The sequence below is a fragment of the Nesoenas mayeri genome, assembly GCF_963082525.1.
Source record: "Nesoenas mayeri genome assembly, chromosome: 4".
Lineage (NCBI taxonomy): Eukaryota > Metazoa > Chordata > Aves > Columbiformes > Columbidae > Nesoenas > Nesoenas mayeri.
The window spans coordinates 50,370,877-50,383,018 of NC_137540.1; the positions used below are offsets into that span (position 1 = coordinate 50,370,877).

At 39.9% G+C, this 12,142-nt stretch overlaps 1 protein-coding gene across 2 annotated transcripts in view; it reads left to right on the plus strand.

Moving 5' to 3' along the window:
* Positions 1–231: 231 nt before the first annotated feature.
* TEC (tec protein tyrosine kinase) overlaps positions 232–12,142 on the plus strand; it is a gene marked incomplete at both ends in the record, with an annotated part of 32,060 nt that continues 20,149 nt past the window's right edge. The window contains one exon of one of the 2 annotated variants that reach the window (XM_080343145.1): positions 232–375. In XM_080343145.1, coding sequence (XP_080199271.1) covers positions 238–375 — 138 coding nt within the window. The remainder of the gene's footprint in view (positions 376–12,142) is intronic. The other variant, XM_080343144.1, reaches the window with a different exon arrangement.

Here is a 12,142-nt window from a genome sequence, read left to right on the forward strand (position 1 = left end):
CAGCTGAGCAAAGCCTGAATTTTCTTGTCTAATAATTAACTTCTGTAAACTTCCAGATGCTTTGGGTGAGTTCCAGCTTTCTGTATATTCAGGTAGTTTCAATTATAAGTAGAAGCTATTTTTACTACAGAAATCTTCAGCTCTGTGATCCTCCAAAGATATCATAATGATTTATTCCTCTCGTCTTCACAGGAACTGATATTCAATGGCTAGAAACAGAGCTGACAAGTGGCTGAAATGAATACGACTACTATCCTACAAGAGATTTTGATTAAAAGATCACAACAGAAGAAGAGGACTTCTCCCTTAAACTACAAAGAGAGGCTCTTTGTACTCACAAAGTCTATGCTAACATATTATGAAGGTCGAGCAGAGGTAGGAGATACAGATTTATACTATGGAGTGCCTTTCTACCTTTTTGCTTTTGTATACTATTGGCTTTTTTCCTACTGTATATCATACTGTCAGAGGCGGATAGAGGCAATGGCCATAGGTGGCAATGGAGATAAGCTGCCATCTCTCTTTTTTTCTTGTTTATATTGCAGATTGACAAAGGTGTAGATAAATTATCTGCTAGTCAGTGTGGACTAGCTCTTAATCAGAGCAGTAGTACATAGCCAGAATGCCAGAAATAGAACAGCTTTTAGAGCTGGTTATTAAAGCTGATTTCTTTCTCTCTCCAGAGAAATGAAAGATCACTGCTATCACAAAGTGGGGAAAAGGTAGAAAAACTTACAATTGTAGTTGCTTGTGGCTATGTTTACTGTGAAGGCCACTACTTTCAATCTAGGAATTAACTGAATTCAAACAGGAGAAACAGCATTTGATAAGAGCACTGCTTTGCAGAACAAGCTTGCTAGAGATGAGATCCATTAGAGTGAATCATGTAACCCAGTGGTTTAAATGAAGCTGAATGCAGTTGCTCTTTGGCAGCACAAGCAATTAATCCCTGTTACCACTCTGTGTAAATCTGGTTACAGCAGAAGTCAATAGCGTAAACTAGGCGAATCCTCAAACCAGCATTTTTTCAAATCATCTCCAGACTCAGTTTCATCAACATCACCTACCCCTGGACTGCCCAGTCATATCTTTAGTGCTGGGGGTGAGATTTTTCCACTTAACTGAGGCTACTTTCCAGATGTCACAATGTCACAATGCTGAAAGAGATTAAAATGGCTGCAGCAGCTAGCGGAGCATGCTCTACACTCTGGGAAGGCATTCAACAACTAAAACTTAATGGAGACAGCTCTGCAACCTTCTGTTTGCTGTCTTACCTCTGATGAAAGAAGGGAATACAGGAGAGCTGAGGCTTGCTAAGCATGTTTCTCTGTCAGAGCTCGTGCTTGCAGCAGAATTGATCTTGCTTACCATGCTCTAGTACCAGAGTTGCTGTTCTCTGAATATAGCTTGGACACAGTCAAGGATTAAGAACAAGATCAAGAACAGAGTGGCTGAGATGGAAAGAACTTCTGTAGGCCATGTGGTCCAAGCTCCATGCTCAAGCAGGGCCATCTAGAGATGATTTCCCAGGACCATGTCCAGATATCTTTTTAATATCTCCATGGATGAAGATTTAACAACTGCACTGGGCAACCTGTGCCAGAGCAGAATCACCCTCTCAGTAAAAAAAGAAAAAAAAAAAGCTTTCTGATGTTCAGATAGAACCTTCTGTGTTTCAGTTTGTGCCTGTTGCCTCTGGTGCTGTCACTGGGCACCCCTGGAAAGAGCCTGGCCCTGTCCTCTTTGCACCCTCCCTTCAGACATTTATACACAGTGATGAAACCCCCCTGAGCCTTCTCTCCTCCAGGCTGAACAGCCCCAGCTCTCTCGGCCGCTCCTCATCGGAGAGATGCTCCAGTCCCTTCATCATCTTTGTGGCCCTTTGCTGGACTCTCTCTAGTATATCCAGGTCTCTCTCGTACTGAGGAGCCCAGAACTGGACACAGGACTCCAGGTGTGGCCTCACTAGCGCTGAGTAGAGGGTCAGGATCCCCTCCCTTGACATGCTGTCAATAATTTGTCTGATGCAGACCTGGATACCATTTGCTGTCTTTGCAGCAAGGGCATTTTGCTGACTCCTGTTCAACTTGGTGTCCACCAGGATCCCCAGTCTCTTTTCTGCCAAGCTGCTTTCCAGTTGGGTGGCCCCAGTGTCTGCTGCTGCCTGGAGTTGTTCCTTCCCAGGTGCAGGCCTCTGCACTTCTCCATGGGGAAGTTCATGAGGTTCCTGCCAGCCCAGGAACCTCCAGCTTGTGGATGTCCCTCTGGATGGCAGCATGACCCCTGCTGTGTTAGCCACTACTGCCAGTTTTGGACTGGACCCAGTACTGACACCTGGGATACACAGTCACTGGCCTCCAACTGGACTTGGTGCCACTGACCACCACCACTCTCTGGGTCTGACCAGTCAGTTTTCAGTCCATCTGGGAATATGAATTTGTGTATTTTTACTGGCTGTGTTAGAATGCATTTTTTGTTTTGGTTTGGTTTGGTTTGGTTTGTTTTTTTTTTCCCTAGGCAATAAATAGGTGGGGGCTGAGAAGCTTTCTGAAACACATATCGCATGCTTATCCTGTGTCAGCTTACATTAGGGTCAAATAGAAATGTAACTAGCAGGTTTTGCAGGTTTAGTTGTCACCCTTTAAGCAGTTACCACTTCTAGCTTTCCCCTTCCAGCTTTGCCTTTTCCCTGCAGGTTAATGTCCTCTGGCTAAAATACCCTTTCAGGAGAGGCTGATGGGTGGATCTGTCTAAGAGGGGGTTTAATCTATCTGTTTTATCTGCAGTGAGATGGAGCAGGCCTGCCCATAGTGCCCTCAACTGTGAAGGCAGTGACTTAAAATGTTACAACATATGATAAGGACAGTTGGGATGAAAAACATACAATATGCCTACACTAACCCAGCAGTTTGCTGCTGAAACAGGCAGGTCCATGTCATCCCTGTCCTGGCCTCACAGGCCTCTCTCAAGTGCTCGAATTGGTCCTGATGCTCTTGGAATCCAAACTGGTATGAAAAAACTTGCTGCTCAGTGGAAATATATTTGATCCAGTTTTATTTTTGTTGGATTATTGTTCTGCTGGGTTACCAAGATGCATTAGCTCAATGCAGGATCAAACAAGCACCAGAGGCAATGCCTGGTAGTGGAGGAGGACAGGATGTTCCAACTGTTGAAATCAGCAGGTTGTTAGACTGGCTCCACCATAACACATAGCTTTCTAAACTCAAACCCTTTTCATTTTCACAGTTTCTCCTGCTTTAGATTATTTTAAACATCAATCAGGATTTTATTTTATCAATAACATCATAGAATAGTGTTTGTTTGGGTTGGAAGGGACCTTCAAAGGTCATCTAGTCCAATCCATGGCAATGGGGAGGGACATCTTCAACTAGATCAGGTTGCTCAGAGCCCCATCTGAAAATATTGTCTGAAAATAAGGAGCCCTGATCTTAGAGGTGCATGCTGAATATTTTTGTCAGCAATTCTTGGTCTCTATTTGAGTAAAAAAAATAATACTGTGTGACTAAGAACTCCATGACACAGTGGTAGTTATTCCTTTGTGTCACTGGGCAACTGAAATGGAAAAGCTTGTGGGTTTTATCAGGTGTGTTGTGGTGTGGGTTTTTGTGGTGATTTTCTTTTTTTTTTTTTTTTTAAGCCAATGATGGTGACTGTAAATTTGTATTTACATTAAGACAGTCATACATTCTGGCTGAAAAAAAAGAAAAAGAGATTACTAGAGACTAAAATAATTCTGTCCCCTCTGAATAGTTGGAGGTCTATTGCTGAAATAAATGTGACTACTGTGTATGCTGATTCAATTTAAAGATATGACAGATGAAAGCATCTGTATGGACTGACCTAATTTCAGGCTTGGCAATATTCAAAGTCCAGATTGGTAAGATAAGCATGGAAATCTAAGCCAAGAGGATCCCACACTCTCATTTTAATCTCATAACTGCAGTGGTAGCAATCTGCTAAGGATGGCTGAGTTCTGCTCCTGTAGGCAAGGACGTGATTCTCAGTGTGGCTGTTGGCCAAACTGAAGTATTTTCTGGCCGTTTCTTTTTTTTCTCCTTCCATTTTAACTTCTGTGGTGATTCAGTAGAGAGAGTTCAAGAAGAACCCAGAGTTTGTGGTCATGAGAATACTCATACCACTTCTTTTTAAAAACAAAGAGTAAATTAAATCTCGTTAACCAGATTAGTCAATACTTAGTGTGGGCAAGTTGGTATTGTAAATAAGATGACAAAATTAGATACTTGGTATGTCTGGTGACAGAAGTGGAACATTTATGACAGCAGAAAGCATTCAACCATAGCAAATATTCTTGTGAATGCTGCTGAAATATTTAATTGACTCTGTGCAGCCAGTGGTGGGGGATCACTTGCTCTTTGACCAGAAACTGCACATTATGGAAACACTCTTTATTTTTTTCTGTCCTATGTTTTGACAAAGCACCTTATACCTACTTGGAACAAAAACCAATTATCTCATAAGCATGATTACTGCATCAGGGTAAAATCTTGTTTAAACTTGCTCATAACCTATTTACATTTTTTTATACCTGCTATTAAGCAGCTCAGGCATCTTGACATGGTACAAAGTGCCTACAGTGAAGCTGGAGTTGCATGGCTGACATGAGAAGGAGAAATGTAGCTTCTGCACTTAGAAATAGTGCTGGACTGTACATGGAGGAGGTGTGAGAGCTATCAATGAAGTATGACCACAGAAACAGTAAAGAGACTGAATTTCAAAACTGGTTTCAAAGCACAGAAACCTAAGTCCTCGTTAAGGTCACCTGCATAAAGCTCTACAATTGTAAGTCACAGAAAACTTATTTTGTGTAGGAAGTCAATAGGACCATGGCTTCTATGGCTTAACTACTTCTGGCTGTCATGCTGTTTGTCTAAAAAATGGGACATGTGTCACCTTAAGGTTGGTTAAAAAGATGGTCATTTAAAAGCTTGAAAATAAAGAAACAGTAGGAACTGACTTGCCTTAAGCATCATGGAGATGAATTTTTAATGTTGTCAGAAAAGAGGAATATTCTGTTTAAGCTGGAGATGGCTTCTGGTTTGGGCTTTTTTTTTTTTTTAAATAAATTCTGTGGAATAGTAAGTAAACCTTGGGGAAATGCAATATTGGCCAAACAAGAATTACAAGCATGTAAAAGGCTGAGTTAATGTTATATTTCATGAAGCTTTTAATGGTTTATCAGCTGTTATTGTTGGAAAGTGTACTTTCTGTCTTTTTTCCTCAATGTTGCAAAAGTTTTTAATGAGATTTGAATGCGATGGATTCCATTTGTAATAAAAATCCATTGTAGTAAGAAATAAATAAATCAGCTACCAAGCACAGAGTACTGATCATGAATGTACAAAAACAGGGAAGAAGTAAAATATCATCCTATTCTGAGTATGGAGATATACTATAAAACTGAATATGCTACAGTCAGACTTGAGTATGTATAACGTTCTCAAATATGCGCTGTAGACTTAGCAGCCCAGCTTTAAACAGATTTATGTAGACAGTAGTAACTATGGCAGTTTGGAAGTGGGAGGTTATAGGCATTTTTGTATAAACTGGTCCTTGCTCTTTAGGACTCCTGCACTGTGCTTACTGGTGTGAGCTGGAGTCTTTAACTGCAGTGTAAGTTTTCCAGGTAATGTGGCTGTATAGCAAAGGCAGGTAGTGTCATTGGTGTGAAATATTTTATTAAGAAATCTCTTTCCAATTTTGTGTGGCATGACAGCACAGAAAAATGAACAGAAGCATACCTGAAGTAGCATGCTGAACTATGTTCTTCTAAGAATTAAAAAAATACTAACCAGTAGGAATTGTATAAGGAAAGTTTGGTGATTTTGAAATAAACCTGCTTGTCTTAAAATATTTAATGCAGTAATAAAAAAAAATCTAATTTGGATTTTTTTTTTTTAATTTATTTTTAACCAGCAAAAATGTAGCTGAAGTTTCAGTATGACTTCTTCTGAACTGCGAATTTCACCTTGAAGGGAGTACAGGTTTGAAATCCAAGGAGGCATTTATGAAAATAACTTCACATACGTACACTACGTACACTTGGCCATTTTTCTGTCAAAAGCAGCTTCATATCTTGCACATTCAACTTAAAATTCTCTGGAGTTTGTTTTCAAAGGAGTGGTGCATTCACACTTTCAGCTGACTGTTTGGAAAATCCAACCTTAGTGTTATTTAGCTGTCACTGAAATTGGAAATACGTCAGGAAAGATCACCTGAACAGTTGTACTGGAAAGGAATATTTACGGCTCTACCGCTATGCCTGGTGGCTGGTGTCGCGTTGTGCAAGTGCTCCACACATTCCTTTGCAAAGGTTGGCCACACAGAAGGGACAAGCCACACAGAAATAAATAGCATTCAGCTACTGCATCCACCAGAGTGGTCCACTAGGTACTCTTGGTTTATCTTCTTTCTCCTGTGTGGCAGTAAGTTTCACTATTATGAATTCTTTCTCAATTAATGGTCTGAAGATGTCTCCGAACTGGTAGAAGACATTAGGGCAGTCTGACGGCCCTGACTGGACCAGGCTTACTGATGTATTGCAGAATAGCTATGGTAGCAGGTAACATGTTTCACACAACTTTTAGTTAACTCGTGCTGACAGAGCAGCTCACTTGAAGTAAAAGTGCCACCAGACTAGAGGTTTTTGCTTTAGATGGCATTTTAGGTGAGGAAAATTCTTTGAGATGAAGGCAAGATAATAACAGTAGGTGTTAAAGTACTTGTCACCGGAATACATGAAAGGAGCTGATCTGCGCAAGTAAAGTGCCCTGCTAATTTGCTGGTTTGAAAAATTTCACATTGATGTTTCTCATGAACGTGGTGCTTCCACAGAACTGACACACATCCGGTCATAAGTTTATAAATTCTTATCAATATGCAGACTGCTAGTATCCTCATATCTATTGGAGTTGTCAAATGTTCCCTTTCATTGTGGTATGTATTTCTTTTGCTCTCAGCTTGCTTAGCAGCGACACTCTTCAGCGTGAAAGTGTGCTGATGTGTGTGGTTTGGCTGCTCTCCTCCCACACATGGTGCAGTACACTCACATAAACCTTTCTAGCCCACAGCAGCTTGTGCTGACCTTAAGTATGAAGCCAAGTACGAGCTTATGAATGTGAAATTGCTTTAAGCTTTAGCATCTTTATTGTTTGCTCATGTTTGCTGTATAGATTACAGTTTACAGCGATAAATGGTTTATATTGGGTTTTGCATTTTCAAAATGGGCTGAATCCTGGTCCTTGTGGTTACCCTGTGTGTGTTTGGGTGAATGGGGGTATGTGGCATTAGCGAGAGGACAAAATCGTGGAAAGTCTGTGCTGCAATACCTGTTAGCTCTGGAGGGGATGCACAGAGGATATTGGGGTAGACAACAGCACTTACTGATTTATTAGTGTGCGTAAACCGTTTGCTTCTACGGAGAAGACAAATAATAGCCCCAGAGGGAAAAACATTTAAGAGTCTCATTTAGAGGGATGCTTCTGTGGAGTCACAGAGAAGGTGACTTTCTGAGGAGCTGATCTTGGGAGGTGTGGAGTGTTCTTGTCTTCACTGGCAGTAGTGGTATTTGCCATCAAGATCAGACTTGTGTGAAAACTGTCTTGCATGAATAGAAAGACAGTTACAACTAACAAACCCCAACCAGAACATACATGAAAAAAGCAGAATAAAAACCTGAACATTCTTGGGGGTGGCTAATTTTTTAAAGTTCGTTCCTAAGGAAAAAAGATTTGTCTGCAAGAGTTGTATTTGGTTCTTGTAATTTGAATAGAGAGGAGACAGAAGCAACTGAAATTACCATGATGATATTTTAAGGAAGGAAAATTTACTTTCAAAGCTGTGGTGCCCACTCTAAAGCTGCAAGTTTCGGGCTAAAATTGCGTAGCTTCATTGCAACACTAATCTTGTGCAAATACTTCCTTTGGAGCATAACAACATTCTAGAGTTCCAAACCCCCGTGTTAGTCACATTTTATCAGAAGGTTAGTGTGTATAGATTCTACTGTTGTTTATTCCTATAGTGCTTATCCTTTATTATTTTTAATTTAATTACTCTGATTTACGTGGTTTCTTTAGTAATTGCAAAGGTGATTTAATTCTTTATGTAAATAAAAGCACGATTCAGTATTAAAATGCTTCTGATCATTTGATTACTCCTGTTTTTAAATGCAAGATAAATAGCTTCTGAAATGAGTAGTTTGGCAGAGCTTTTTTTGTTCCAAGTTGTAGGTAGTAACGATAGAGCTTTCTTAAAATACTTGCAAGTTTGCATAGTAACTTTATTCCAGCTAGACCTGGAAGAGGACTGTGAATTGGCTGCCTCTAGGGAGTGGAAGTGGATATACATTTTCACAAGAACTGTGTGTAAGTTGTTAACTGTACTTGTTGTCGACGTATGTTCACAACTGTCTCTAAGAGTGGTTGTGGCTTTGGATCGGTTCAGCTCATACTTTTTAGTAATTTTTAATGGAATTAAACAGAGTTTCTTCTCAGCATTGCCAGACAAAGAATGAATCAAAATCTTTGAAGTGCAGTCAGGATAGTTAAAAATACGCAAGTATGATTTTATATATATATACACATATAAATTAAAGATGTAATTATTAACTTGTAATGGTGATTTTCAGGATGAATTATATTGCTGAGAAAGTACAATGATATATTTACAGGTTATCTCACCCTTATTGATGCCTGTCACATTCATCTGGATAGAGAACATTGTGCTTATACCTCTTATGAATAACTGAAGATCCATGGTGGACTAGAGGGCTTTTTAAACTTTTTCACAAGATCTGTGTTTAAATGCTAACTCAGAATATGAGCAGCCACTCTTTCTAATTGTATAAAACCTCTGTAATGACTACAATTTTTTTTAATTTTTTTTAATTTTTTTTTTTTTTACAGATTAGTAGTATTAGGAAGATAGTTAAAATTAACTTCATTGCACTTGATTACATAGAAATCAACACAGAGAATCAGCAATTCACTTGGTAATTGTGACTGATCAATGGATACTCTCCAGTTTATAGTTTGCCAAGCAAACTTGTAGACATATTTGTTGGTATTAGCTGTACCTGCATTGTGATTCCTATATATAGATGTCTTGGCTCAGCTAGAGTAATGGGATTGTGAGATATCAGCCTCTGGTGAGAAAGAGCAATATAGGAAGCTGAGTCTTGCTTCAAGTAAATACACAGATGTAAAAATCATATAAGGCATGTTATATTTATATTGATTTAATTATTTTTTGGGGCTCAGTCCCCCATAACAGCACCGAACACTTATAGTAAAAACCCAGTCCTTCTGAGAAGCTGCTTATCTAAGCATAAGATGTGCCAACAAGTGCATAGACATAGTCCAAAGCATTGATGAGGCATTATGGTAACCAGGAAAAGTTCTACCACAGGTTAGTTACCTGCACCTCTGTTGTATGGTAGCCTGGGGAAGAGGAGGGTTGAGCTGGGACTGTAGCTATGCACTGCTCAGAGCAAATACAGTAAGGAGGTAGCTTTCCTTTAGGAAATGAGGTAGATTGGACAGTAGGAATTAGTAGTTCAAAATACAGCTTCACATAAAGTTTGTCTGCATTTTGAGCTATCGAGGCGAATGAACAAGAAGACTGTGTTCTGGATCAAAGGCCTCAGAAACCTCATGGGAGGAGCAAAAAGGAGTCAGGAGGAAAGAAGCTGAGAGAATCTGAGAAGAAAAAACATTTTAAAGAGAGGGTCTGGGATACATGGTCTACTGGAAAGCAGTAGATGTTGTCATTGGGAACCAGGAACTTGTTTCCTGGTTTGTTTGTTCTCGTTCCCCTCCTTCCCCAAGATTCAGGAAAATATTTTTTTAAATAATTTTTTTTGCTCATAGGCAGAACTGTTGTACTGATGATAATCTGGACACTCAAGAGAAGACAGGCACAGCTGGGGAAATTTCAAGCAGGTGCAAGTGAAAACTGTTCAGATTGGAGAAATAACTCCAAGCTATTCATGTGAATGGAGGCAGCTGAACTGATGCACAGGAATACTCATGTGAAAAGAGCAAGTCATAAAGAAACTTTAGTTGTGAAAGAAGTTGGTTATGTTCCAGTAATGATTCCATGTTCTCTAGAACATCTACCAAAAGAAAAGTTTGATATAAAATGAGGATCTGCAGTAACTATCTTTCTAGAAGAATTTTTCTGCTTATGAGATGGGAAAAATTAGAAAAAGTTGAAGTTGAAAAGTGTACGTTGTATTTGTTAAGACACTGATAAGGCATGGATGAGAATATTTACCTTATGACTAGACAGGAGTGGATGAGTCTTAAAAGTGTTGGGAAGAAAGACATGGAAGATAAATGAGATTCTAGAAGGCTAGAGAAAGGGCTAGTTTTAAGAGTGCAGAGGAGAAGCTGAGGAACTATGAGCTATGAAGATAATTTCCAGAAAAGTTGTACAAAAAATAGGCTTGTTGAAAGCCCCTGGAAGATACCAAAATTGGATGTCAGCCAACAAAGGTTTGACAAAAATAATAATAAAAAAATAATCTCAGACTTGTCTATGTTCTTTCTGCCATGAGGCAACAAATCTCGCGGGTATCTTAGAAGAAGCAGATACTATGTATTTTCATTCCAATATGGGTTTTGACACTGCTCTATGAGACATTTTCAGATGTCAGCATTAGAAATGACCTGTATAAACCTCTTGTAGATCTGATTGCAGAACACATGGAAAACTGGTACAGTGATTAGTAGGCATTGGTGGCTTGATTGAAAGACTATCATAAACGTGGTATCCTGTCTTGCATTTCAGTATTTTCAGTAGTGATATTGTTGCTGAAGTAGAAGCTTGTTGAGTTCTCAGGTGACATAAAACTTGAAGAAGCTGCAAGTGTTTTGGAAAACAAGTCTAGAAATCGAAATGGTATATTGGGATTAGATATGCAGTGTGGTGGTTTGGTTTGTTTGTTTGTTTTGATTTTGTTGTTTTTTGTTTTTTTGTACAGTGTGATTCAGTGTGGACAAATGCAAAAGGTAAAACTTTAGGCAGAGATGCTGAAATGTTCAAGTATGGAATGGGAATAAGTAGCTGTCAGTGTCAGACTGTCTCCAGCTGGACCTGGGTGACAGGATAGTGAATCATGAGCTGGATATGTGTCAGTGGTACCCTGTTGCTATGGAAAAAGGCAAATGTTGTATTAGGATGAATAAATGGGACTGTGAATCCTTACAGTCTGACAGGGCTTCAGCTGCAGTGCTGCATCTGGTTTGGGGCAATAAGTTTTAAGGAAGATGTGGATCCAGCGAGATTGAGGAACAGCGGGAAGGATGAGGTTCCCAAAAGCCTGGACTATGACGCAAAGTTAGTGGAGCAGCAAGTGTTCGAAGTGGGGAGATGGATAGGAATCTTCAGAGATGAAAAACCCTCGGCTCTGTAGTTGTGGGTTCCATCATGTGGACCTTGAAAGACTTGGTAAAGCAGCTGGTGCCTTGGTTAGGTGACCTCTCAGGTCCTGTCCTGGGGCTTTGGTTGTTTGGCTGTGGACTTGGGCTCATCCTTCCTTCTTGGCTCAAGCTGTGTTAGCATGAAGGCTGTGTTAGAGGGGTAGCTGATGAAACGTGTCACTTGCCCTATGGACAGAGCAATGGCCCTGAGAGGGGAGAAGACAGCACAGAAATGCTAAACGGGGCTGGCCAGACTCAAAGCTCCATGAGGACTTAACAGAAAATGGGGAAGAGCTGTCTGAAAAAACTTGAAGCTATGTGCTAGTTGTTTTGAAAGTTGAAAGGTTGTAGGTGATTTAAGGCCTGATAGAGATGGAGACACAGCTGATTTATTTTGTGTACTTTACTCTCACTTATATTGCTGCCTTATTTGATTGCAGCAACATATCACGACTGTAGTTGTGTGCATTGGACTGACTACCTCTCAATTGCAAGACGAGTAAATTATAGATAACGCATTGTAATGGTTAGGAAGTTGCATCAGTGCTGCTACGAAGAATTTATTTTTGTGCTTTTCTGTATTTCCAGTGCTGGTGGTTGGCATCTGCTGAGCAGCCAGAAAATGGTAAAGGATTCTCGATTTTCTGTTTTGCAGGAGAGAGTGTAAGACTTTCTCCTTCTCA